General features: G+C 52.5%; 2 protein-coding genes and 1 long non-coding RNA gene across 3 annotated transcripts in view; 1 reads left to right on the top strand and 2 right to left on the bottom strand.

The window, feature by feature from the left end:
* SUCO (SUN domain containing ossification factor) overlaps positions 1 to 461 on the bottom strand; it is an 87,091-nt gene extending 86,630 nt beyond the window's left edge. Inside the window, exon 1 of the mRNA XM_029081464.2 lies at positions 406 to 461. Coding sequence (XP_028937297.1) covers positions 406 to 446 — 41 coding nt within the window. The 5' untranslated portion in view covers positions 447 to 461. The remainder of the gene's footprint in view (positions 1 to 405) is intronic.
* Positions 462 to 3,780: 3,319 nt separating this feature from the next.
* LOC120638893 lies at positions 3,781 to 15,994 on the bottom strand. The gene is made up of 3 exons (XR_005660922.1): positions 15,200 to 15,994; positions 7,722 to 7,863; positions 3,781 to 4,175 (listed from the first exon to the last, which is right to left on the bottom strand). It is a non-coding gene; the product is annotated as an uncharacterized LOC120638893 (long non-coding RNA).
* A 1,923-nt stretch (positions 15,995 to 17,917) lies between these two features.
* Positions 17,918 to 21,020, top strand: PIGC (phosphatidylinositol glycan anchor biosynthesis class C). The gene is made up of 2 exons (XM_029081470.2): positions 17,918 to 18,013; positions 19,633 to 21,020. Exon 2 carries the CDS (start codon positions 19,705 to 19,707, stop codon positions 20,740 to 20,742), a length of 1,038 nt encoding a protein of 345 aa, XP_028937303.1. The 5' UTR covers positions 17,918 to 18,013; positions 19,633 to 19,704; the 3' UTR covers positions 20,743 to 21,020.
* The last annotated feature ends 3,884 nt before the right edge of the window (positions 21,021 to 24,904 follow it).

Here is a 24,904-nt window from a genome sequence, read left to right as displayed (position 1 = left end):
CTTGAGCGCTGGAGATGGGGATGGGTGATGGGTGGATGTGGAGAGCTGAGGAATGGATGGTTTTGAATTTTACCCACCAGTCCTCAGTTTTTCAAGTCTAAGATATAGACTCAGCCAAGATCACCCTACAAGGCCAGAGATTTTCCCAGGATCCTGGAGGGCCAGTTTGACCCAACTGATGCTCTCCACACGTACTTGTGAAGCCCATCTCCGGCACAGCTGTCATCCCCTGGCTGAAAAGCAGTGCCTTCCAACACCGGGCATGTCACCTACCTGGCTGGTCCTCGTGACAAGCAACCAGGAAGTAATTTTTAATTTTTTTTCCCCCTCAGAACCACCTTAAGTTTCACTTTTTCAATCCACCATCCAACAGCTCTATATTTCAACTCAGTGACTGTGTGGTACCTGGGATTCCTATTCCAGGCAGGAAGAGCCAGGAGTTTCATCTAGTGTCAGGGCAGGGGAAGGAGAGACAGGAGAACTGGTCACGTCCCCAGGTCCGTTGCTGACTCATCGTGTCCTCAGGCAGGTTCCTTGAGTCTCCGTTTCCTCATCTGTAAAATGGGCATGTGATGGCTAACGGTGTACTTACTGGTGACATTTGAGTTTGGGAGCCCAGGAGGAGGAACCAGGGAAAAGACTGTTCTGATCATTACCTCCTAGCTCAGTGTTGTGACTAGGTCAATGTGAAATCACCCCAACAACTCCCCTCCAGATTTGCTTGATCGTTCTCAGCCACATGATGGGGTGTGGAAGTACTCATGAGGATGGCAGGCTTTATAGAGCCTTGGCAAAGGATGCTGCCTTGAGTAGTAGCATGGCTTAGTGGATAGAGCACGGGCCTGGGAGCCAGAAGAACCTGGGTTCTAATCCCAGTTGTGCCACTTGTCTGCTGTGTGACCTTGAGCAAGTCACTTCACTTCTCTGGGTCTCAGTTACCTCATCTGTAAAATGGGGATTAAGAATGTGGGCCTCATGTGAGACATGGACTGAATCCAACCTTGTATCTACCCCAGCATTTACAACAGTGCCTGGTACATAGTAAGAGCCTAACAAATACCATTAAAAAAAAAAGAGTTCCAGGCACAGGTCCAAGTTGGGAACGATTGGCTCTGGAATGTACCATCTTGTCAGGAATAGAGTGTTGGACTGGCACTTGGACTGCCCACCGTTACTCTCCAGAACCAGCCAAAAATGACTCACCCTGATTTTTCCCCTCATTTATTTGCCATCCTGGGAATGACACTGGGAAACAGACCCCTTCTTACCCTATGAGCCTGAGATGATTTTCTCCCACTGAAGGTCACTTGAGATGGCTTGAGTCTGCATTACCCAACCATATTCCCCCCAAACCCCATCAATCTCTCACAAATGGGGGTTGGGACTGGCAGGGGCGTGGGGAGGCTTCCTCAGCAGCGTTAGTCCCTGGTCAGTGAGCTTTAACCCAAGGGAGTTCCCAGTCTTCACTGGTGACCGTGATGGCTAGCTACAAGATGGAAAACCTTTTCTCACCCTGATGGTTAGAAAGAAAAGGGAGAGGGGAGTTAGTGGGAGCAAAGTTTCAGAGGTTGGGGAGGAGAGAAGGAACCTCTGGTTCTGGGACTAAAGGACTCTCTTGCTTCATTTTTCTAGAGGAGGAGGAGACCAGAGGGATTATTAAATGAGAATCAAGCCTCTGATTCATTTCAGAGATTGAAAGAAGCAGATGATCTCTGCTTGGATTTGTCTTTTCCTGAGGCCTGGCTGGTATATTAGCACAGACTGCTGGAATAGCCAGAGATGTTAGAAACATCAAGGGGAAAGTGCAAAAGTTTATCATTTATTTTGAAAAGCTTCCTGGGTGGAGCCAGAAGCCACGTGGAAGGAGTTGCAGCTTGCCACACGGAGATTTTAGGTGCTGCATTGGCAGTCCTCGGAGGAAGCAAAGATCACATGTTGTTGCTCTGAGGGAGGCAATGCTCAGGACCGGAAGGGCAGTTTCTGATTTGCTGAAGGAATGGATTGCTCATGGGCTAGCAATGGGAAGACATTTTGGAATGGGACTTTTGGAGTCTAGGGTCAGACAGATTTCATTCTGACTCAAAGTGACCTGTTTACGGTGCTGGGAAGGCCGGAACCTTCCAGGGTAGAGAGGCCCCAGAGGGAGAGCTTCCACAGCAATGGAAGACACTCTGCAAGGGAAGGAGGTCCAACTATTCTCCTGAGGAAGGCACAAGAAGGGAAATGGACACCTAAGAGCAGTGCGGTGACCTTGCTTTCAAACCCTGCCAAGCAAGTTCTCCACTCCCCTTATGCCCCATTTCAGGGATACTTTCTGGGGACATAAGGGATCTCCTGGGCCTTCCCATCACCCTGAGACCCTCCAGGTCCACGGCTGTTGCCCCCAACTGGGCCCCGCACAAGCCTCTGCTGTTGCAGAAGGCATTTTCCTCAAAAGAACAACAGGCAGTTTGGGGCTGGCTTGGTGGTTTGCTGTTCATCAACTGGAGACATTACAAAACTCAAGTGGCCAAAGATTTCTCAAGGGAAGAAAGGGGACGTTCTTGAAGGGTGGGTGACAGCCCCATCAGACCCTTCTTCCCGGCCAAGTACTGGATTGCATCCTGCCTCCTGGCCCGTGTGGTCTGGATATCGGGTAATTCAGGCTCCTGAAAGTCTTTGGAGAAGATGTCTGTGATGACCTAGCTCACATGGAATGAAACAGTCCAACTTTCCCTGTGCGATCAACAGGTCTGTTGGGTTTCTGACATGGGAGGATAACTTGGGAGGATAAAGAAGTGACCTGGGGAACCTTGGCTTTGGGCCACTCTTAGAAGTCTTTGGTTCCCCACCACTGTATTGAGGTGAGAAGCTTCAGGGCCACTGCCTGGCTTCCTCTCCCGCTCTGCCTAGCCGGTCCCTTGTAGCCCCTGTAAATACGGCCAAGTCCAAGGGCACGTTTGGCATTTGGGTTGGTATTTGTTAAGCGCTTACTAGGTGCCGAGCACAGTTCTAAGCGCTGGGGGAGATACAGGGTAATCAGGTTGTTCCACGTGGGGCTCACACACTTTTAATTCCTATTTTACAGATGAGGGAACTGAGGCACAGAGAAGTTAAGTGACTTGCCCACAGTCACACAGCTGACAATTGGCAGAGCTGGGAGTCGAACTCATGACCTCAGACTCCAAAGCCCAGGCTCTTTCCACTGAGCCACGCTGGGTGCAGGGTGAGGGGCATCCACTGTGGAGGAGACTGTATGACGATCCAATTGGAGATCACACCAAACCCAGTCAATGCCAAGTATTTCCTCTGGAGTCTCAACTCTCCTCAAGGTTTTTCAATTTCCACAAAACTCTGGCGGACAAACTCTGGACACCTTTCCTGGTCTGTGGGCAGTATTCCCAGCATTCAGTCCCAATCCCTGGGTGACTGACCCACCTTGGGGAGGTCTGTCAGCTGGAAGGGAACCAAGTATTCTATTTGAGCAGGAAGGCTGGGGCAGTGGGGTGAGGAATACACTGAGCTGTCTGTGAGCTATTTCTTAAGCAGCTCCTTCATTAGCAGCTAGCAGTCTGGGCAATGAACCTTCTTTTCACGTTTGTCCGTTTACCCAGAGGTGCCTGGGTAAACAGTAGCGAATGCTGCGATTCACCAAGTGAACGCCACCCTTCCTCCCACCCCGGTGATCGTCAGGGGCGGGCAAACCCAGCTGTATCTACAGTCTGATCAGAAGGGGAATCTAAGCATCACCCTGGTTCTCTTTTTAACCAGTATCCTGAGTTGAGTGAGACAGACTAGCCATATCTGTACTAATCCATCTGTATTGATTGCATCACACTTCCAACAAAGCCATTACAACAGTATGAGAATCAAGCCAGGAAAGAGCCCAGTCAGTTAGGAAAGGAAACGGGATCATCTTCTGGGGGCTTTGGAAGTAGGTCAGGTCCTGGGAGGCATCAGGTTAATGGATTCCAGAGAAGCTCGGGCTGCTGTTCCTCTGATCTCCTCTTAGGTGCTGAGGGTTGGCTTGTTCCACTGATCAGGCCCAGCCTCTCTCCTCTGTTGCTTTCCTGTGTCCATCGGGGAGGAGAACGAGGTGTAGTGCATAATTTTGCCAGAGGCAGGGAGTAGATCAGTGGAGGTTCTATTCCTGGTGTCCCAAGCCTTTGGCATCGGCAGTCGGTATGGAAACTTCCCTAGAGGAGTGCAGATAAAATGGGAAAGAAGAGAAAGTCCGGGTCCATTTCCTGCCCCCTGGGTGTTGGATGGGGGGAGAAAGCCAGGTTGAGCTAGGGTCAAATATGTCCTGCATATTTCCGGTGCCCTACTGGTTGCTTTCCCTCTGGCTGGGGCAGCAGCTGCAGCAACCATGCTGGTGGGGTGGCACGGCAGTGGGAAGAACTGGCAGGGATGGAGCAGGAGAATCTCTGAGGGAGCTCTCCCTTCTTCCTGGCTCCTGCCGAAGTTCCCTCTGAGAATTGTCGGTGACTGAGTAGCAAGGGGAAGGAGTCCCCTGTTGCCTTGTGGGCACGCTTCTCCCCTCGTCCCGCTCTCCCCTTAGTGGGGAGGGCACGTTTACCAGTAATTGGAAGAATAATGGTCATGTTTGTTAAGTGCTTACTATGTGCCAAGCCCTTGACTAAGTGCAGGAGTATGCACAGTGCAGTCAGATCAGGCCTGGTGCCTGTCTCGCGAGAAGCTCACAGTCTAAGGGAAAGGGAGGACAGGGGCTTAATCGCACTTTACAGATGAAAGAACTGAGACTCAGAGAAGTTAAGTGACTGGAATAAGTTCACACAGCGGGCAAGTGGCAGAGCTGGGATTAGAACTCAGGTCTCCTGACTCCCAGCCTGTGCTCCTTCCACTAGGCCATTCAGCTTCACTGGGATGGGACACGAATGTCAACAGAGGAACCTCACCTGGGTCCTTTTGGCTCTTTTTTAACAGCTCTGGTGGAAGTGAGAGGAAAATTCTGTGCCCAAACTTTCTGTTAGCTGATTGGTTGAATGTCTGGTAGACAGGGATTGCTGACATTCCGAGTCCTGGATTTCCCTCCTGCATCTTCCCTCCTTTCGCCAACAACCATTCATGAACAGATATACTGGGCTGCTGGAGACTAGTGAGGGAATCTCAGTTGTTGGATGGTTAGGCTCGCAGCATGCAGGGGGCTGACATGGGACAAGCATGCAACATGCAAGAGAAGAAGAGGGGAGGATATCAAGTGTCTGGGGACCGAGGTCCAGCCCCTTGGACCGGGGCTTTCTGAGATGATCTGGTAAGCCAGGGCAAAAGAGCCACCAAAAGGGCAGCTAAGGAACAGGTTGGACCGTGCCTGTGGCAGAGGAGGAGAACCAAGGCCCAGAGCTGGCAAATAATTCCCACTGGGTCATCCATGAGTCATTGTGGCAGCTGAAAACAGAAGCCCGGACTCGGACGCCCAGCCCAGTTCTTAACCACCAGGCTGGGCTGCCTCCCCGGATGACGGGCTCCTTTATCTGTAGCCCTCTGGCCCAGGGCAAAGCCAGAAGAGCACCTTCTGGAATGGAATGTGCCGAGCCTACCGGCATCCGCGAGTTCAGCCTTTATCGCCATTTCCTTAATCAGATTTCAGGAGCCAATACCCCGCTGGCAAGGGATCGTCTGGCACTATCCCCAGATGCCCGAGAGAGCAAAGATTTCTGTTCTGGGCGTGACCCAGAGGCAAGTGATGAATCAGACCCCTGTAGAGGCTGATAGCCCTGAGGACCAAGCCACGAAAACCTAGAACAAAGGGGGTGGGGTCAGAGGTTGGACCTTTTACTCGTGTGCGCGGACCCAGACCGGATGACGGGATGATGTGGCAGGGTCCCGGCGGGCCAGGGCAGGTGGGATAGAGGGCCAGATAATGGGATGATGTGGCAGGGCCCCAGCGGGCCAGGGGATAAAGGGAGACGCTCTCTTTGGGCAGCCGTGCCCCGCTCCTTGGCCCTCTGCTACCTCCGTCATTAGGCCCTGACTCTGCTTCTTTCTTCCAGGACACACATGGGCCTCATTCACTCTGCTCCTTTCCTTCTCAAACCCTGTCCCACTCCTGCTTCTCCCCAACTCAACATCCCAATCATGCCTTTCTCTGCCCCAGAGAGGCAGACCTCAGAAAAGGCAATTAGAGGGCTCCCTCAGTTCAGCCCTCTTTTCCCCATCTTACTTTCCTTTCCGTGTCTATGCACGTGAATCTGTGACCTTCTGACATTCGATATTTGCCCCTATCCCAGGGACTGCTGTGCAAATCTTTAAATTATACATTATAAATGACATTTATTGATTTATATTAATGTCGGTACTGTACCTCCTGAGTGCTTAGTTCAATGCTCAATAAATACCATTAATCGATTGATTGATTGATTGATTATGGCATGCACAGGGGACTCCTGAACCAAATCTAAGCTCACAGGGGCGAATCCCATGGACCCATGGGCCGGATTAGGCCCAGGCAGGATTATCACTGCAGCAGCTTCTGTTGGTCCCTAGCCCAGCAGGGGTGAGGAGAAAACTGTATAGTAACGTATGTTCTTCTGGTATATTTAAAACGATGGTTTTGTAACCTCAGAGGCCTTCTCTGAAAACTCCTTGAGGGCAGGGATCGTGTCTACCGACTGTAATGTCCTCTCACAAGCACTTAGTCCAGTGTACAAAGTTCTCAATAAATACTACTGGTTGAGTCTCTGGGGACAAGCCAAACCTTACCTGGAATACTAGTTTTCCAGCAGTTCAATCAAGCAATCGTATTTATTGAGCATTACTGTGAGTAGAACACAGTACTAAGCGCTTGGGAGAGTACAGTGTAACACATTCCACCAACGACCAGCAGTTACTCCAAGAGGCTTGCCCTTATTAAGCCCTCTTTTCCCCAGCTCCCTTCCTCTTCTAGGTTGTTGATGCATTTGGATCTGTGACCCTTGATATTGGCCCTGCCTCAATCCCACAGAATTTATGTATCTATAAATTATATATTATCAATTATGTATTTACATTAATCTCTCTCTTCCCCTTAGACTGTAAACTTTTTGTGGGCAGGGCATATATCTGCCAACTCTGTGGCACTGTACTCTCCCAAACGCTTAGTACAGTGCTCTGCACATAATATGCGCTTAATAAATGCCATCGCCGATGCCTCATACAGAGTTGCTTTATTGTCAGGGGAGGATCCCTCAGCAGGCTGACCCTTAGTGGCCAATGGTGAGTGCAAAAGCTTGCCAGCTCCAGTGAGGAGAGGGAAAATGGAGGGGGCTCCCTCAGGAATGACAATAACTGGTATTTGCTAAATGCTTACTGTGAGCCAAACGCTGGGATAGATAGAACACAGTCGGATCGGACACGGTCCCTCACACCCAGGGGGCTCACATCTATGAGGGAAGGAGAGAGGGAATTGCCCACCTCCATTTTACAGATAAGGATGCCGAGGGACAGAGAAGCAAAGTGGCTTGTCTAAAGTCATACACAGCAGACGAGAGGTGAAGCTGGGACTAGAACCCAGGTTTCCTGACTCCCAGGCTCATGCTCTTTCCACTAAGGACCGAGCCTGGCCGCAGGCAAAGAAAGTGGACAAGAGTCAGACTGGGCTCAAGCTTGTGCCATACCCAAAGTTGGGCCTTCCTCCCTGCTCTTAAGAAGCTTAGAGATTGGGGTCCCTCTGGCACGCACTGCTCCAAGGAAAAACAAGGAAATTACCGGAAAGGATTCCCAAAGATAGAAAATGTCCTTACGCTCTGGGTGCTCCGAGTTCCGCCGCTCAAGGGAGAGGAAGACTTCAGTTTCCACTGGAAAGCTTCTGGGCAACAGGATTCTGTCTCCCGAGGAAATTCAAACACCAAAATGGGTGCTGCCACCTTCTTCTTGGACGGGATCCTGGGAGAGGGCTTTAGTGATTAGCAGCCCTCAACCATCCCGCTGAAAGAACGGGGGTCTTCGTTTATTCTGACGAGGAGCTTTACAGCTCTTAGAATAGGGTCTTGGCCTCCGTCCTGAGGTCTGGCTCAACATGGAACCTAAAGATTGCTCAGGAAAGCTGGGGAGTCTCTCCCTTCCCCCGACCCTTCCCGAGTCACTGTGGCTTCTCTTCCCTCCCTCTTGGACATGAGAAAGATGCCTTCCTCAGTTGGGAATGCAGAAGATATCGGAGATAAGAAACTTTTCCGAGGGAAGTTAGGAAATCTGGATCCCAAAAGACCAGCCTGTTTGCATGGGAATGGCATTCTGATGCTTTCAAGATGGGACTGGCTAAACCCATGGGACACTCTTTGCTTCTATTCCACCAGTCTTGCCTCCTGTGTCAATCCTCTGACCTGGAACAACTCTCCCCTTTCTTTCTGAGCACTGGCTCTGTTCCTTGGGGATCAATCAACTCTGTTTATTGAGCACTTACTACATGCAGAGCATGGTACTAAGCACTCGGGAGAGGACAACAGAATTAGCAGACATGTTCCTTGCCCGGAACGAGTTTACAAACTAGAGGAGGAGCTTGAGATCTGGAGGATGCTCAATAAAAACTTGCTCCCTGGATTGACTGTCTGCCAAGTGTCCTTAATGATAATGCTAATAGTGGTATTTGTTCAGTGCTTACTATGATGATGATGGCATTTGTTAAGTGCTAGCTGTGTGTTAAGCACTGTTCTCTAAGCTCTGGGGTAGATACAAGATAATCAGGTTGGGCACAGTCCCTGCCTACATGGGGCTCATAGTCCTAATCCCCATTTTACAGATGAGGTAACTGAGACATAGAGAAGTGAAGTTACTTGCCCAAGGTCACACAGCAGACAAGTGGCAGGGCCGGGATTCAAACCCAGGTCCTTCTGACTCCCAGGGCCACACTCTACCCACTACACCACACTGCTTCTTCCTATGCCACACGTACCAGACACTGGGCGAAGCACTGGGGTAGAGACAATCCAATCAGGTAAGGCCCCTGTCCCACCTGGGGCTCAAAGTCTAAGTAGGAGGGAGAACAGGTACTGAAGCCCCATTTTACAGATGAGGAAAGTGAGGCACAGAGATGTTAAGCGACTTGCCCATGGTCACAGAGCAGGTAAAGGGCAGAGCCAGGATTAGAACCTGGGTCTCCTGTCTTTAAATCCCTGTTGGAGTTTTCTTCCTCCTGGGCAGTCTTCCTCAACCATTTGTCAATTTGGTTAGCTTGGATTCATTCTGGACAGGTCCATGGGACAGGAACCTTGCATCTTCTCCCAGGGTACTGGGCCAACTTTTGTTGCTTTTCATTTTATACCTTTGTTGCTTTTGGAGTTTCCTGGGTGCTCTATGATGTGTCTGCACCTTATGGGCCAAATGAAGATAACAGGCTCAGTGTTTCTATGCTCCGGTGGCATTAGGCAAATGGCAACTGATAACACCGGCTTTGCTAAGCAAACTCTTCCTCTTCCAGTGTCACAGGTTTCAATGTCTATTGTTCATTTGTAACAAGGGAGACGGAAAGGAGAAGGCACTGTGTGTTCTCTGGCATTTACCTTTCCCGCGGCTCAGACCTCTTAGGATGTGATCTCATTTTCTTCATGCCATTATTATTTCCCCCAGCAGGGCTGTGCTCTGATCTCTGCACTGACACGGAACTGGCTGAGGCCGCAGCCGAAACCGGTTCCTTGAGGGTGGGCAAGAGTCCTGGCTGGGAGTAGTCCGCTCGTGCCTGATTCGGATCAGGCCTTCGGGAGCCCAGGCCGCGAATCCTCCCGAGATGATGCCAGAGAACAGTCCTCCCTTTGGGTGTATGCGGGTTCTAGGGGCCACATTTCTCTGCATTTTCAAAAGCTGGGTGGGCTGCGCCTGAAGGGCAGATCATGTGTTTTTGAGCCTCTTAATCAAAGCTGTGTGACCTCAGGAAACCTAGCCCCCTGAGGGACAGGGTCCAGATCTAATGCTCACCTGTGTATTGTCTTCCCGGCATTCTGTACAGTGCTCTGCATCCAGTAAACCCTAATAAATATGACTATGGCTACTTGAAACTGTTCTGTCCCGAGGTGCAGAACATCGATGGGCAGCAGGGAGAAAATTATGGGCTCATGATGACCCAGTGGTTCCAATTGTATAAGCTGAGCACACTTTAAAACATAGATCACACAGGTCTAACTCCAAAGAACAATCCGTTTGACATCTTTCCCTTGAAAGACCCGAGGCATCCATTATTGAGTTAATCCTCACGGAATCCACATGGCGGGGGGGGAGCCCTGGCACTATCATCCTTATTTCACGGGTGGAAAGGGTAAAAGAGAGGGAATAAGGGCTGCCCCTTTTTGAGAAGCAGGATGGACCAGAGGAAGAGCCCAGGAGTGAGAGTCAGGAGAACTGGGTTCTAATCCTGACTCCGCCACCTGCCTGCTGTGTGGCCTTGTGCAAGTCTCTTCCCCACCCATGCCCCATCCCAGTCCTCTTGTCCCACCGCCACCCCTCATCCCCCTCTCCTCGTCCAGGGCCCCGCCACCTCCTTCCCATCCAAACCCTCCCCTCCCCCCACCCTTCCCCCCCTCCTCCCCTTGCACCCACAGCTACTTTCAAGTGTGGCCTCTGGAACCCCCGCTCTATTACAGGCAAGCTACCTTTCATCCATGACCTTTTCCTCTCCCGCTCTCTCCTCCTCCTCGCCCTTTCGGAAACGTGGCTCTCTCACGAAGACACGGTCTCCGCCGCCGCTCTCTCCGGCGGAGGCCTCTCCTTCTCCCACTCCCCCAGACTCACCGGTAAGGGAGGAGGCGTCGGCTTCCTCCTCTCGCCCCGATGCCGCTTCCGCACTATCCCTCCTCCCCCCTCCCTCTCCTTCCCCTCCTTCGAAGCCCATATCATTCGCCTCTACCACCCACTCCAGTTACTTGTCGCCGTCATCTACCGCCCTCCCGGTCCCACCTCCGACTTCTTCAACCACCTTGACCCCTTTCTCACCTTCCTTCTCTCCTTCTCTCTGCCCACTCTGATCCTTGGAGACTTCAACATCCATACGGATGTACCCGACGACTCCTCTGCCGCCCGCCTGCTATCCCTCCTCGACTCTGCCGACCTCCTCCTCCACCATACCGCGCCCACTCACCGACTCGGTCACACCCTCGATCTCGTCATCTCCTACCGCTGCACTATCTCCTCCCTCACCAACTCTGAAATCCCTCTCTCTGACCATAACCTTCTCACCTGCCTCATCTCTCACACTCCCTCCCCCTGCAAATCTTCGCTACTGCCCCACAGAGACCTCCGCTCTCTCGATCCCATCCGTCTTTCCAATAGCATCTCTCCTCACCTTGCCGCCCTGTCCTCTCTTCCCACTCTCGACGAGAGGGTCTCCGCTCTCAACTCCACCCTCTCTACTCATCTCGACTCTCTCGCCCCCCTTTCCCTCCGCCGCTCTCGCTCCACTAACCCACAGCCCTGGATCACCTCCTCCGTCCGCCTCCTACGCTCTTATGCTCGAGCTGCTGAGCGCCGCTGGCGAAAGTCCAAGCACCAAGCCGACCTCACACACTTCAATTTTATCCTTTCCTGCCTTAACTCTGCCCTCTCCTCCGCCAGGCAAAGCTTCTTCTCCTCCCTCATCGACACCCATGCCCGTCACCCCCGCCGATTGTTCCGGACCTTTAACTCTCTCCTTAGGCCCCCTGTTCCTCCCCCTCCCCCATCTCTCACCCCCAATGATCTGGCCACCTATTTCCTCACGAAAATCAACACGATCGGGTCTGAGCTCCCCAAAGTCACCCCTCCGCCTCTCCCCTCCCCCCCCCCAACCCCCTCCCCTACTTTCCCATCCTTCCCTGCAGTATCCTCAGAGGAGATCTCCTCCCTCCTCGCAAGTGCCACCCCCTCCACCTGCGCCTCGGACCCCATTCCCTCTCACCTTCTTAAAACCATCGCCCCTGCCCTCCTCCCTTCCTTAACTTCTATTTTTAACCACTCAATCTCCAATGGCTCCTTCCCCTCTGCCTTCAAACATGCCCACGTCTCCCCCATCCTAAAAAAACCCGCTCTTGACCCCACTTCCCCCTCCAGTTATCATCCTATCTCCCTACTACCCTTCCTTTCCAAAATCCTAGAACGAGTCGTCTACAATCGATGCCTAGAATTCCTTAACTCCCATTCTCTCCTAGACCCCCTCCAATCTGGCTTCCGTCCCCTCCACTCTACCGAGACTGCTCTCTCTAAGGTCACCCGTGACCTCCTTCTTGCCAAATCCAATGGCTCCTACTCCATTCTGATCCTCCTTGACCTCTCTGCTGCCTTTGACACTGTCGACCATCCCCTCCTCCTCCATACCTTATCTCACCTTGGCTTCACGGACTCTGTCTTCTCCTGGTTCTCCTCTTACCTCTCTGGCCGATCATTCTCGGTCTCCTACGCTGGAGCCTCCTCCCCCTCCCATCCTTTAACTGTTGGAGTTCCTCAAGGGTCAGTTCTTGGCCCTCTTCTGTTCTCCATTTACACTCACTCCCTCGGTGAACTCATCCGCTCTCACGGCTTTGACTACCATCTCTACGCAGATGACACGCAGATCTACATCTCCGCCCCTGTCCTCTCCCCCTCCCTTCGGGCTCGCATCTCCTCCTGCCTCCGGGACGTCTCCACCTGGATGTCGGCCCGCCACCTAAAACTCAACATGAGCGAGACTGAGCTCCTCATCTTCCCTCCCGAACCCGGTCCTCTCCCAGACTTCTCTATCACCGTGGATGGCACGACCATCCTTCCCGTCCCGCAGGCCCGCGATCTCGGTGTCATCCTTGACTCGTCCCTCTCGTTCACCCCACACATCCTATCCGTTACCAAGACCTGCCGGTTTCACCTCTACAATATCGCCAAGATCCGCCCTTTCCTCTCCACCCAAACGGCTACCTTACTATTACGGGCTCTCGTTATATCCCGGCTAGACTACTGTATCGGCCTTCTCTCTGACCTCCCTTCCTCCTCTCTCGCCCCGCTCCGGTCTATTCTTCACTCCGCTGCCCGGCTCATCTTCCTGCAGAAACGATCTGGACGTGTCACTCCCCTTCTTAAACAACTCCAGTGGTTGCCTATCGACCTCCGCTCCAAACAAAAACTCCTCACTCTAGGCTTCGAGGTTCTCCATCACCTTGCCCCTTCCTACCTCTCCTCCCTTCTCTCTTTCTACCGCCCACCCCGCACGCTCCGCTCCTCCGCCGCCCACCTCCTCACCGTCCCTCGGTCTCGCCTATCCCGCCGTCGACCCCTGGGTCACGTCCTCCCGCGGTCCTGGAACGCCCTCCCTCCTCACCTCCGCCAAACTGATTCTCTTTCCCTCTTCAAAACCTTACTTAAAAATCACCTCCTCCAAGAGGCCTTCCCAGACTGAGCTCCTCTTCCCCCTCTACTCCCTCTGCCATCCCCCCTTTACCTCTCCGCAGCTAAAGCCTCATTTTCCCCTTTTCCCTCTGCTCCTCCACCTCTCCCTTCCCATCCCCACAGCACTGTACTCGTCCGCTCAACTGTATATATTTTCGTTACCCTATTTATTTTGTTAATGAATTGTACATCGCCTTGCTTCTATTTAGTTGCCATTGTTTTTACGAGATGTTCTTCCCCCTGACGCTGTTTAGTGCCATCGTTCTTGTCTGTCCGTCTCCCCCGATTAGACTGTAAGCCCGTCAAACGGCAGGGACTGTCTCTATCTGTTGCCGACTTGTTCATCCCAAGCGCTTAGTACAGTGCTCTGCACATAGTAAGCGCTCAATAAATACCATTGAATGAATGAAAGTCACTTAAACTATCAATCAACCAACGCTGCTTACTCAATGCTTATTGTGTAAGCACCACAGGGAGTTTACAGTCTAGAGGAGGAGCTAACAATCTGCAGTACTTAACATTTCTGGGCCTCAGTTTCTTCCTCTGTAAAATGGGGATTAAATTTCTGTTCTTCCCCTCCCTTAGACTGTGAGTTCCATATAATAATAATTATTATAATGATGGTATTTGTTAAGGGCTTACTTACTATGTGCCCAGCACTGTTCTAAGCCTTAGGGTAGGTACAAGGTAATCGGGTAGTCCCACGTGGGGCTCACAGTCCTAATCCCCATTTCAGAGATGATGTAACTGAGGCACAGAGAAGTGAAGTGACTTGCCCAAAGTCACACAGCTGACAAGTGGCGGACCGGGATTGGAATGTATTTACCTTAGTGTTTAGCATATAGTAAACACTTTAACAAATACCACGCATTATATTGCCCTGACAACAGTGAGATAGAAGAACCTAGAAGAAGAATGCAGAAGGCAAACTGAAAATGGGGCTGATGATGCCTTCCCCCACACCCCATACCTGTCTCCTTCCTCTCACATAAAATCGTAAACTCTCTGTGGGTGGGAACCCTCTTTAATTTATATCTACTTTGTAGCTTCCCAAACACCCATTACAGGACTATGCACGAAGTAGAGGTGCTTGATAAATGTTAAGATTAATTTGCAAAATTAAACATTTTGACTTCCTTAGACAAAAGGTGTGATGAAAGTGGAAAGAGCCCCGGCTTGGGACTCGGAGGACCTGGGTTTCTAATCCCGGCTCCACCACAAGTCTGTTGAGTGACCTCATCAACTCACTTCACCTCTCTGTGCTTCAGTTCCCTCATCTGTAAAATAGGGATTCAATTCAATTCTCCCTCCTACTTAGATTTTGAGTCTGCCATATCTGATCTGCATAGCTCAGAAGAGTACTAGGCACAGAGTAAGCACTTATTACCACAGTTATTATTACTATTATGAGAGAAACACTGCCGGTGTTTTACCAGCCCAAAACTCAGCCCCACAATATGATCTTGCTGTCTGAACTATTGAACTGCACTCTCCCAAGCGCTTAGTACAATGCTCTGATCATTGTGAGCGCTCAGTGAGTACCACTGATGATGATGCACTGTGCTGGTCAATAGGAGAGCTGCAGGTCAGCTGGCTCTGCTGCCTATTAGCAGGGAAAGCAGTTGGGAGCCTCAGTTCGCTTGGGCTAACCAGCCTTAAATATCTGCTTGCTAATCGAATTCTGGTTCCAGGGATGAGGCAATAGAAATGCCAGTCTCGGTGGTTGCACATCAAGGATTCACATTCTAGAATTCATACTACATTACTGGGTGTCTCCAACCTGCAAAAGAGATGCATTTTTTTTTTTAACTGAGCTAATGGGGAACCAGGGGACTGTTTAGACCTCTACCTGGTAGCCTCTATTTGGAAAACTCTTTCCCAAGTGTCTGATTGAGCCTGTTACCTTTGGGATGGTGCCTCTGGCTCATGGGCGAAGCTGTTCCCGAGGTCTCCAGCCTCAGCAAGACTGCCGAAGGTGATAATGGAAATCTAGAGAAGAAGAGAAGGGATCGTTTTGCAGAGTTTGTGGTAGTATCAGTCCTGGCCAAGGTGCCTCGTGGCTCTGGCTGGGTCTGTCCCCCGAGGAGCTCCGCCCCAGTTCGGATCCTAACCCTCACATCTCCCCTCCGTATTTATCACCCGAGTTTCCACGCCCAATGTCTTCCCACAGAACCACCCTCCCGTCCTCCCCTTTCCTTCAGAAGGGACAACCTTGTTCTTCCTTCATTCCCTTGTTTCCCAGGGGTTTAAGTTGAGTGATCTCTACATGGGCCTGGGGAGGGGCGGCCCTCTGGCCTCCCCTCTGTCTTTGCAGCCTCACCCCAAAGGACAAAGGGCAACAGCTGACGTGTCATCTTCTGGCATGAGGTGTATAATAATAATAATAATTGTGCTTAGCCAGTACCACAAATATTATTAGGAAGCTTGTGGGCCTTCAGATCTGGTCCCTTCCCCACTTTGGTATCTGGCATGGGAAGAAAGAGAAATGGAAGGAGGGATCCAGCCTGAGGGACCCACTTGGGGCCTACTATTCCCATTGCCTTTCAAGGAGGCTGCTTGGAAAGGAGGAGCCCCATGCCCTGTGGGCCAGGGTGGAGCGGGCCCGCTCATTCATGACAGCAAGACAAATGAGAAGCAGCATGGCCTAGTGGATAAAGCCTGGGAGTTAAAAGGACTTGAGTTGTAAACCTGGCTCTGCCACTTATCTGCTGTATGACTTTGGACAAGTCATTTCACTTCTCTGTGCCTCAATACCTCATCTGTAAAATGGGGATTAAGGCTGTGAGTCCCATGTGGGGCATGGAGTGTGTCCAACCACATTTACTTGTGTCCACCTCAGCACTTAGTTCAGTGCCAGGCACATAGTAAGTGCTTAACAAATGCTATTATTATTATTACTATCATTGTCCACCTCAGTGTTTAGTACAGTGCCTGGCACTTATTAAGCATTTAACAAATGCTATTATTATTATTGTTATGCACCTCAGTACAGTGCGTGGCACATAATAAGCATTTAACAAATACTATTATTATTATTATCCAACTCAGCACTGAGTACAGTGCCTGGCACATAGTAAGCACTTACCAAATGCCATTATCACTATTTTTATTGTTATTATCATCCACCTCAGTGCCTAGTAGAGCAGCATGGCTCAGTGGTAAGGGCCTGGGCTTGGGAGTCAGAGGTCGGGGTTTTAATCCCATCTCCGTCGCTTGTCGGCTGGGTGACTTGGGGCAAGCCGTTTGACTTCTCTGGGCTTCGGCTCCCTCGTCTGTAAAATGGGGATGCAGCCTGTGAGCCCCACGTGGGACCACCTGATTCCCTTGGATTCATTCAATTGTATTTACTGAGCGCTTACTATATGCAGAGCACTGCACTAAGAGCTTGGAATGGACAATTGGGCAACAGATAGAGACAGTCCCACAAGATGTTCTTCCCCTCGACTCTGTTTAGTGCCATTGTTCTTGTCTGTCCGTCTCCCCCGATTAGACTGTAAGCCCGTCAAACGGCAGGGACTGTCTCTATCTGTTGCCGACTTGTTCATCCCAAGCGCTTAGTACAGTGCTCTGCACATAGTAAGCGCTCAATAAATACTATTGAATGAGTTGAATGAATGAACAACGGGCTCACAGTCTAATCGAGGGGAGACAGACAACAAAACAAAACAGAACAAAACCAATAGTCTGGCGTCGATATCACCAAGTTCAATAGCATCATAGATATCTACACATCATTAACAAAATAAGTAGAGTAATAATATCTACAAATATGCACAGTGCTTGGGGAATAAATACCTACAGATATGCATAGTGCTGTGGGGAGGGGAAGGGGAAAGAGCAGAGGGTGGGAGAAGGGGGAATGGGGGGGGGTGGATCTCCCGCAGCGCTTAGAGCAGCGCTTGGCGGACAGTTAAGCCCTTAAGAGATGGCGTGGTCATTATTAGTGTGATGATCAGAGTGGTGGGCGCCTAGGAAGGGGTTAGGAGAAGCAGTGGGGCTAGAGAAGCAGCGTGGCTCTGTGGAAAGAGCCCGGACTTGGGAGCCAGAGGTCATGGGTTCGAATCCCGGCTCTGCCACTTGCCAGCTGCGTGACTGTGGGCAAGTCACTTCACTTCTCTGTGCCTCAGTTTCCTCATCTGGAAAATGGGGATGAACACTGTGAGTCTCACGTGGGTCAACCTGATGACCCTGTATCAACCCCAGCGCTTAGAACAGGGCTCTGCACATAGTAAGCGCTTAATAAATGCCAACATTATTATCATGGGGGGGGGGGGCCTGAGGAGGAGCCTCAGGAGAAACGGCGTGGGAGCGAGCGGCCGACAGAGGGCGACAGCGGCCGGCGGGGGTTGGGGAAGGGCACGAAGAGGCCGGTGAGGGGGGAGAAAGGACGTGTGGGCGAGCGGCCGGCAGAGGGCGGCAGCGGCCGGCGGGGGTGAGGAAGGGCACGAGGAGGCGGCTCGGGGGGAGAAAAGGCGTGTCGCTGAGCGGCCGGCAGAGGGCGGCAGCGGCCGGCGGGGGTTGGGGCAGGGCACGAGGAGGCGGCTCGGGGGTTGGGGGGGGGGGGAGAAAGGACGTGTGGGCGAGCGGCCGGCAGAGGGCGGCCGCAGCCTTGGGGGCGGGGCTGGGCGGGGTGGCAGACTGCGGAGGGGCGCTCGGCCATCGGCCCCCGGCCCCCGGCCCCCGGCCCCCAGCCGCCGGCCCCGAGGAGCAGACCCAGGTATCCCCGGCCCCGCCGCCAGCGCCGCCGCTGCAGGAGGTGGAGCTCGGGCTCCAGCGGCCCGGCCCGGAAGCAGGCCCGCCGCGACGGCCCGGCCCCGCGCTCCCCTAGCTCCCGGGCCGCACCGCACAGCAGCGCCCCTGCTCCGGGGGGGGAGTGGGGGAGGGGTGCGGCCGGGGGGGGGGGGGGGCCTCCGCAGCCGCAGCCGTTGCACCGCGGCCGCTGCAAACGCGCCGAGGAGTCCGCCCCTCCCCCAGCGCCGGCCGCCGCAGACTGGCGCCCCCTGCTGGCCTCGCCGCCGCCCCGCACGGCCCGGCTTCACCCCTACCTTCATCCAGTCCTATTTATTGAGCGCTTACTGTGTCATTTATTAAGAATGTTGGTATTTATTAAGCGCTCACTAGGTGCAGAGCACTGTTCTAAGCGCCGGGGGAGGTACAGGGTCATCGGGTCGTCCCACGTGAGGCCCACAGTCTTCATCCCCATTTTCCAGATGAGGTCACTGAGGCCCAGAGAAGTGAAGTGACTCGCCCACAGTCACCCAGATGACAAGTGGTAGAGCCGGGATTCGAACCCATGACCTCTGACTCCCAAGCCCGGGCTCTTTCCATTGAGCCCAGCTGCTTCTCTATTTATTGAGCGCTTACTCTGTGCGGTGCGCTGCACCAAGCGCTTGGAATTCGGCAAGCCCGTCAAAGGGCAGGGACTGTCGCTATCTGTTCCATAGCTATCCATTCCAAGCGCTTAGTACAGTGCTCTGCACAGAGTAAGCGCTCAATAGATACTATTGGATGAATGAATGGAGACCCTCGCTGCCCAACAACGGGCTCGCAGTCTAAACGACTGTGTGCGGGACTCTCCTTGCCTCCCCATTTAACCCCCATTTCCCATCATTGGCCCAGGGAGGTCGGAAGGGATTTTTTTTTTTTCACCCAGTGTTAAGAGTCCCGAGCTGGCATTTCCTGCTCATTTTAAAAAAATGGTATTTGTTAATATTGTTGGTATTTGTTGAGCATTTCCGATTGCATAGCACTGTTCTAAGCGCTGGGGGAGATGCAGGGTAATCAGATCGTCCCACATGAGGCTCACAGTCTTCATCCCCATTTTACAGATGAGGTAACTGAGGCACAGAGAAGTTAAGTGACTTGCCCACAGTCACACCGCTGACAAGGGGTACTGGCCAGGCACTGTACTGAGTGCTGGAATAGATATGTGTTAATCGGGGTGGACGGAGTCCCCTGCCCCCCTATGGGGCTCACGGTCTTAATCCCCATTTGAATGATAATGTTGGTATTTGTTAAGCGCTTACCATGTGCCAAGCACTGTTCTAAGCACTGAGGTAGATACAAGGTAATCGGGTGGTCCCACGTGGGGCTCACAGTCGTTATCCCCATTTTACAGATGAGGTGAGGCCCAGAGAAGTCAAGTGACTTGCCCAAAGTGACACAGCTGATCAGTGGCAGAGCCGGGATTAGAACCCACGACCTCCGACCCCCAAGCCCCTACTCTTTCCACTGTGCCACGCTGCTTATGAGAACCCGGGGCCTTTTGACTCCCAGGCCCGGGGTCTAACCACTGAGCCTCGCTGCCTCTCTAATTCTTGTTCTCTCTCATTCCAGAAGCTAGGCAGGCCTGTCCCGTCTCCAGTGGAACGGGAAGAGCCGTGAAGGTCCCAGCCGGGGTCCCCGCTCATGGAGGAGAAAGGAGCGGCGGAGCGAAGCGAGGATGTCGAGGAAGGAGCCGGCACGCGGGTCGCCTCGCCCGGCCTCTCAGAGATCCGGCCCTGCCCGGCCCCCGAGCCGGTGAGGGGCCGAGGGGGCCGCGGGCCGATGGCGCGCTCCCGACGCGAAGCCGGCGGCGGCGGCCCCAGAGGGTGGCAGAAAGTCCTCTACGAGCGGCAGCCCTTCCCCGATAACTACGTGGACCAGAGGTTCCTGGAAGAGCTGCGGAAGAACGTCTCCGCCCGGAAGTACCGGTACTGGGCAGTGGTGTTCGAGTCGGGCGTGGTGATCCAGCAGCTCTGCAGCGTCTGCGTCTTCGTCGTCATCTGGTGGTACATGGACGAGGGCCTGCTGGCCCCGCAGTGGCTCTTTGGGGCCGGGCTGGCCTCCTCCCTGCTGGGCTACGTCTTGTTCGACCTGATCGACGGCGGCGCCGGGCGGCGGGAGAGCGGGCGCACCCGCTGGGCCGACCTGAAGAGCGCGCTGGTGTTCGTCGCCTTCACCTACGGCTTCTCCCCGGTGCTGAAGACCCTCACCGAGTCCGTGAGCACCGACACCATCTACGCCATGTCGGTCTTCATGCTCCTCGGCCACCTCATCTTCTTCGACTACGGCGCCAACGCCGCCATCGTGTCCAGCACCCTGTCCCTGAACATGGCCATCTTTGCCTCCGTCTGCCTGGCCTCCCGGCTGCCCCGCTCGCTGCACGCCTTCGTCATGGTGACGTTCGCCATCCAGATCTTCGCCCTGTGGCCCATGCTGCAGAAGAAGCTGAAGGCCCGCGCGCCCCCGGCCTACGTGGCGCTCACCTTGCTCTTTGCCCTCTCGTCCTCGGCCGGCCTGCTGACCATCAGCGCCGTGGGGGCCGTCCTCTTTGCCCTCTTCCTACTTGCCATCTCCTGCCTCTGCCCTTATTACCTCATCCGCCTGCAGCTCTTCAAAGAAAACATTCACGGACCGTGGGACGAGGCCGAGATCAAAGAAGACCTGTCCAGGTTCCTCACCTAGACGGGCTGAGGGGGAGGGGAAAGGGGAAGAGGAGGTGGTCGGTGATGGGGAGGAGGCCGGGAAGCCACAGGGAGAGATGTCAACGGAGGCGACGGACCAAAGAAGGAAACAGAAAGGGGTTGAGAAAGGGAGCGGTGGCCCGGCGGCGTTGTGGGGGAAGTGGGGGAAGACCTGCCCTTTCCACCACAGGGCACCAAACCCTTCCGGCTGCTCTCTCCTTGGGTTTTCAAGTTTGCTTGGGCGAATAAAGACATGCGGTTTGCATGAAAGATATCACATTTCTTGGGTCTGTGTGATTTTGTTTGGAAAGCGGGGACCAGGGAAGGAACACAAAGAGGATCGGGAGAGAAAAAGAGCAGCACTTAGTTCCCTCTAGACCGCCGGCTCACTGTGGTCAGGGAATGTGTTTGTAGCACCGTACTCTCCCAAGCGGTTAGTACAGTGCTCTGCACATAGTAAGCATTCAGTAAATTGTCACGCAGAGGATCCTGGTACTTTGGTCCAAGGGGATGAGGAGAGAGGCCCCATTCTGGTTCCCAGCTCTGTTTGGGGGCCCAGGTCACGACTCAAGTGGGGAGTCTCCGCTCCTCCGTGGGGCTCAGTGCCTCTGTGGCCTCTCGAGACCTCGGGTGCAAAAGTGGGTGGGCGTCCCACATAGTAAGCGCTTAACAAATACCATCATTATTACTTAGCACAGTGCTTGGGCCATTGTAAGCATTTAATATAATAGTAGTAATAATTTAAATTGTAATAATTTTTTTTAAAAAGTCTTCTTTATCATCAAAGCCAGCTAATGCACAGGCTAATCAGAAACCCATTAGCCTATCAGAGCCTCTATATGTCCCCCTAGACAGTAAGCTCCTTCACTCAAATGGTATTTATTGAGCATTTATTATATGTAGGCCACTCTACTAAGCATTTGGGAGAGTACAGCAATAGAATCAGCAGACATCCTTCCTGCCCATAACGAGCTTACGGTGGGCAGGGAACGTGTTTACCAATTCTGTTATGTCGTACTCTCTCAAGTGCTTAGTACAGTCCTCCGCACACAGTAAGCACTCACTAAATACCATCCATCGATATGAGGAGGGTCAGACGGTGTCCTCTCTTTTGTGACCTTTCAGTAGTAAGAGTGTGTTTGGCCTCCCACTCGAATCAGTCGAGGGTATTTATCCAGCCCTTAGTATAGTGCCTGGCACATAGTAAGCGCTTAACAAACACCATTATTATTATTATTATTGAGCACCTACTGTGTTTGCAGTTTGATGTGCTCCTTCGACTCATCCCTCCGTTACTGCCCAAAGCAGGCCTGGGTCTCAGTCGTTCCTAGTGGTTCTGACAAAGCCAGCTTCTCGCCTCTCTAGAGACAGGTGGTTGTTGGTATTTCGAGGGGCTCTTTTTCGGCCGTCTTTTAAGGAACTCAGAGATCTCCTGTAGCTTCTTGTGCAACCTCCCGCTGCTGTGGCCAGATCACATTTCCTCAAAAAACCCTTCATTCATGTCAGTTTATAAAAGCCTCTCTCAGAGATGCAAGTCTGGGAAAAAGGAGCCCAGTTCAAAAGTCACACAGCACAAACAACATTCAAGTAGCCCCAGTGGTGTTTCAAGCTATTTTTCATATGGATCAAAGGCTAAAGGCTAAAAAATATGTTGCCAACTTTTTGATGAGGGGCACCCAGCTTGCCAATAAAAGGTCAAGGACACAATACCAGGGACCCTCGAAAAGATCCAGTCGCTTCCGTGGCCTTGTCAGAAAAACAAAGACCTGGGAGTCAGAAGATCTGAGTTCTAATCCCGGCTCTGCCACTTGCCCGCTCTAAGACCTTGGGTAAGTCACTTAATTTCTGTCTCCCAGTTTCCTTATCTGTAAAATGGGGATTATATTCCTGTTTTCCTTCTTACTTAGACTGTGAACGCCTGTGGGACCGAGGCTGCGTCCAACCTGATTGTCTTGTACTACCCCAGCGTTTAGCACAGTGCCTGGCGCATAGTAAGCGATAAACAGATCTCATTGATGATCCGGCTCGTTTCCCCACTTCAACCAATCTCTCAAGAGGAAAACAAATTCTTGATGGCAGAGACATCTGGAGCCCAGAACTGTGTTGCTCTGATATTTTCAGGAGCTTTGAAATTAAAACCCGTCCCCCTGAAATTAGTTCCAACCCAACTCTGCTATTTCTCACTGAAGGTGAGGGGGCAGTTGTGGAGTACTCTGAGGAAAACGTAGGCGGAGGAACCATGTGTGCCCCAGAAATCTTGGGCTCGGTCCAACCGGCCAGCACAGACATTTCCACTTGAGCTATTTGTAGTTGAGGCAACCAAAGCCACCGTGTTTGTCAGGCGTCACCGTTCCTTCCCCGACACTCCTTCCTCCCGCTGCCCCTCAGAGACCCAAGTGACGGCTACCCTATCCTGATCTGAGCCCTGTCCACTTCTGCAAAGTCAGGTGGGGTCTGACTTTGGCCCCGTCCCTCTGATGCACTGTGGTTGGGCAGCGGTCTCAGAGCGACTGGGAGAGAGCGCAGCACATCCGGACTTGTATTTCGGCAGCTCTGCTGTACTTCTCGTTGTGGGAAGGGATCGCCTCTCTTCGTTGCTGAATTGTGCTTTCCAAGCGCTTAGTACAGCGCTCTGCACACAGTAAATGCTCAATAAATACGATCGAATGAATGAACGAATGAATTTCTCGTGATGACACACCGAGCGGGGAGCACAGGGCCGGGATGGAGGCGTCTGGCTTCCACGAGGGCCTCTTCTGCAATCCTGGTTTGTGGTGCGTCACCAGCGTCATACGATCAGGCAGAGGATACCCGTGCCTTCGAAGGCCGCCACCACCGAGAAGTAATCGGGTGGTTGACCCCTGCCCCGCCGAATTGAAATGAAGCATCGTGGCCTAGTGGAGGAAGCACGGGCTCGGGAGTCAGAAGGACCTGGGTTCCGATCCCATCTCCGCCGCCCTTCTGCTGTGACCTCGGGCAAGTCACTTCACCTCTCTGGGCCTCAGTTACCTCATCTGTAAAATGGGGATGAAGACCGGGAGCTCCATGTGGGACATGGACCGTGTCCAACTTGATTAGCTTGCATCTACCCCAGCTTTTAGGACCGCGCCTGGCACTTAAGAAGCGCCTAACAAATACCATAAAACAATTGCTGTTAGGACGAGAAGAGAATAGTAAATTCCGAGGGAAAAAAAGGCCAGCCCTATGTGCTTCCAGCAGAGGGCACGAGTCACAAAGGTTTCATTTAGCCTACAGGACACGGGCTGCTCAGGATGTCTTTCTGGTGGCAGTCTGTGACGTTATCTGACTCCACCTGGGCTTCTTTAGATCTGGACAATACTTGATTGTAGTAACTCGTTTTCTGCCCGAAACAGCCGAACCCCCACAGGGCTTCAGGTAACAAGGGCACCTCCTCCAAGAGGCCTTCCCAGACTGAGCTCCCCTTTTCCCTCTGCTCCTTCTACCCTCCCCTTTCCCTCTGCTCCTCCCCCTCTCCCGTCCCATCCCCTCAGCACTATACTCGTCCGCCCAACTGTATATATCTTCATTACCCTATTTGTTTTGTTAATGAGATGTACAGCACCTTGATTCTATTTATTTGCTATTGGTTTAATGAGATGTTCTTCCCCTCGATTCTATTTATTGCTATTGTTCTTGTCTGTCCGTCGCCCCCGATTAGACGGTAAGCCCGTCAAAGGGCAGGGACTGTCTCTATCTGTTACCGATTTGTAACATTCCGAGCGCTTAGTACAGTGCTCTGCACATAGTAAGCGCTCAATAAATTCTATTGAATGAATGAATGAAGGGCAGGAATCGACTAAGATTCCAAATAAATAATAATAATAATGATGTTGGTATTTGTTAAGCGCTTACTATGTACAGAGCACTGTTCTAAGCGCTGGGGCAGATACAGGGTCATCAGGTTGTCCCATATGAGGCTCACAGTCTTAATCCCCATTTTACAGATGAGGTAACTGAGGCACAGAGAAGTGAAGTGACTTGCCCACAGTCACACAGCTGACAAGTGGCAGAGCAGGGATTCGAACTCTCCTCTGACTCTCCTCTCTCAGAGGAGAGAGGAGAGTTTGAACTCTCCTCTGACATTCGAACATGACCTCTGACTCCCAAGCCCGTGCTCTTTCCACTGAGCCACGCTGCTTCAC

The sequence above is a fragment of the Ornithorhynchus anatinus genome, chromosome 16 (genome assembly GCF_004115215.2).
Source record: "Ornithorhynchus anatinus isolate Pmale09 chromosome 16, mOrnAna1.pri.v4, whole genome shotgun sequence".
NCBI lineage: Eukaryota > Metazoa > Chordata > Mammalia > Monotremata > Ornithorhynchidae > Ornithorhynchus > Ornithorhynchus anatinus.
This window is presented reverse-complemented; position numbering and strand designations above follow the sequence as displayed.

Excerpts from the sequence above, each read along its gene's own strand:
- PIGC (XM_029081470.2), top strand. The coding sequence starts at position 19,705 with ATGGAGGAGAAAGGAGCGGCGGAGCGAAGCGAGGATGTCGAGGAAGGA.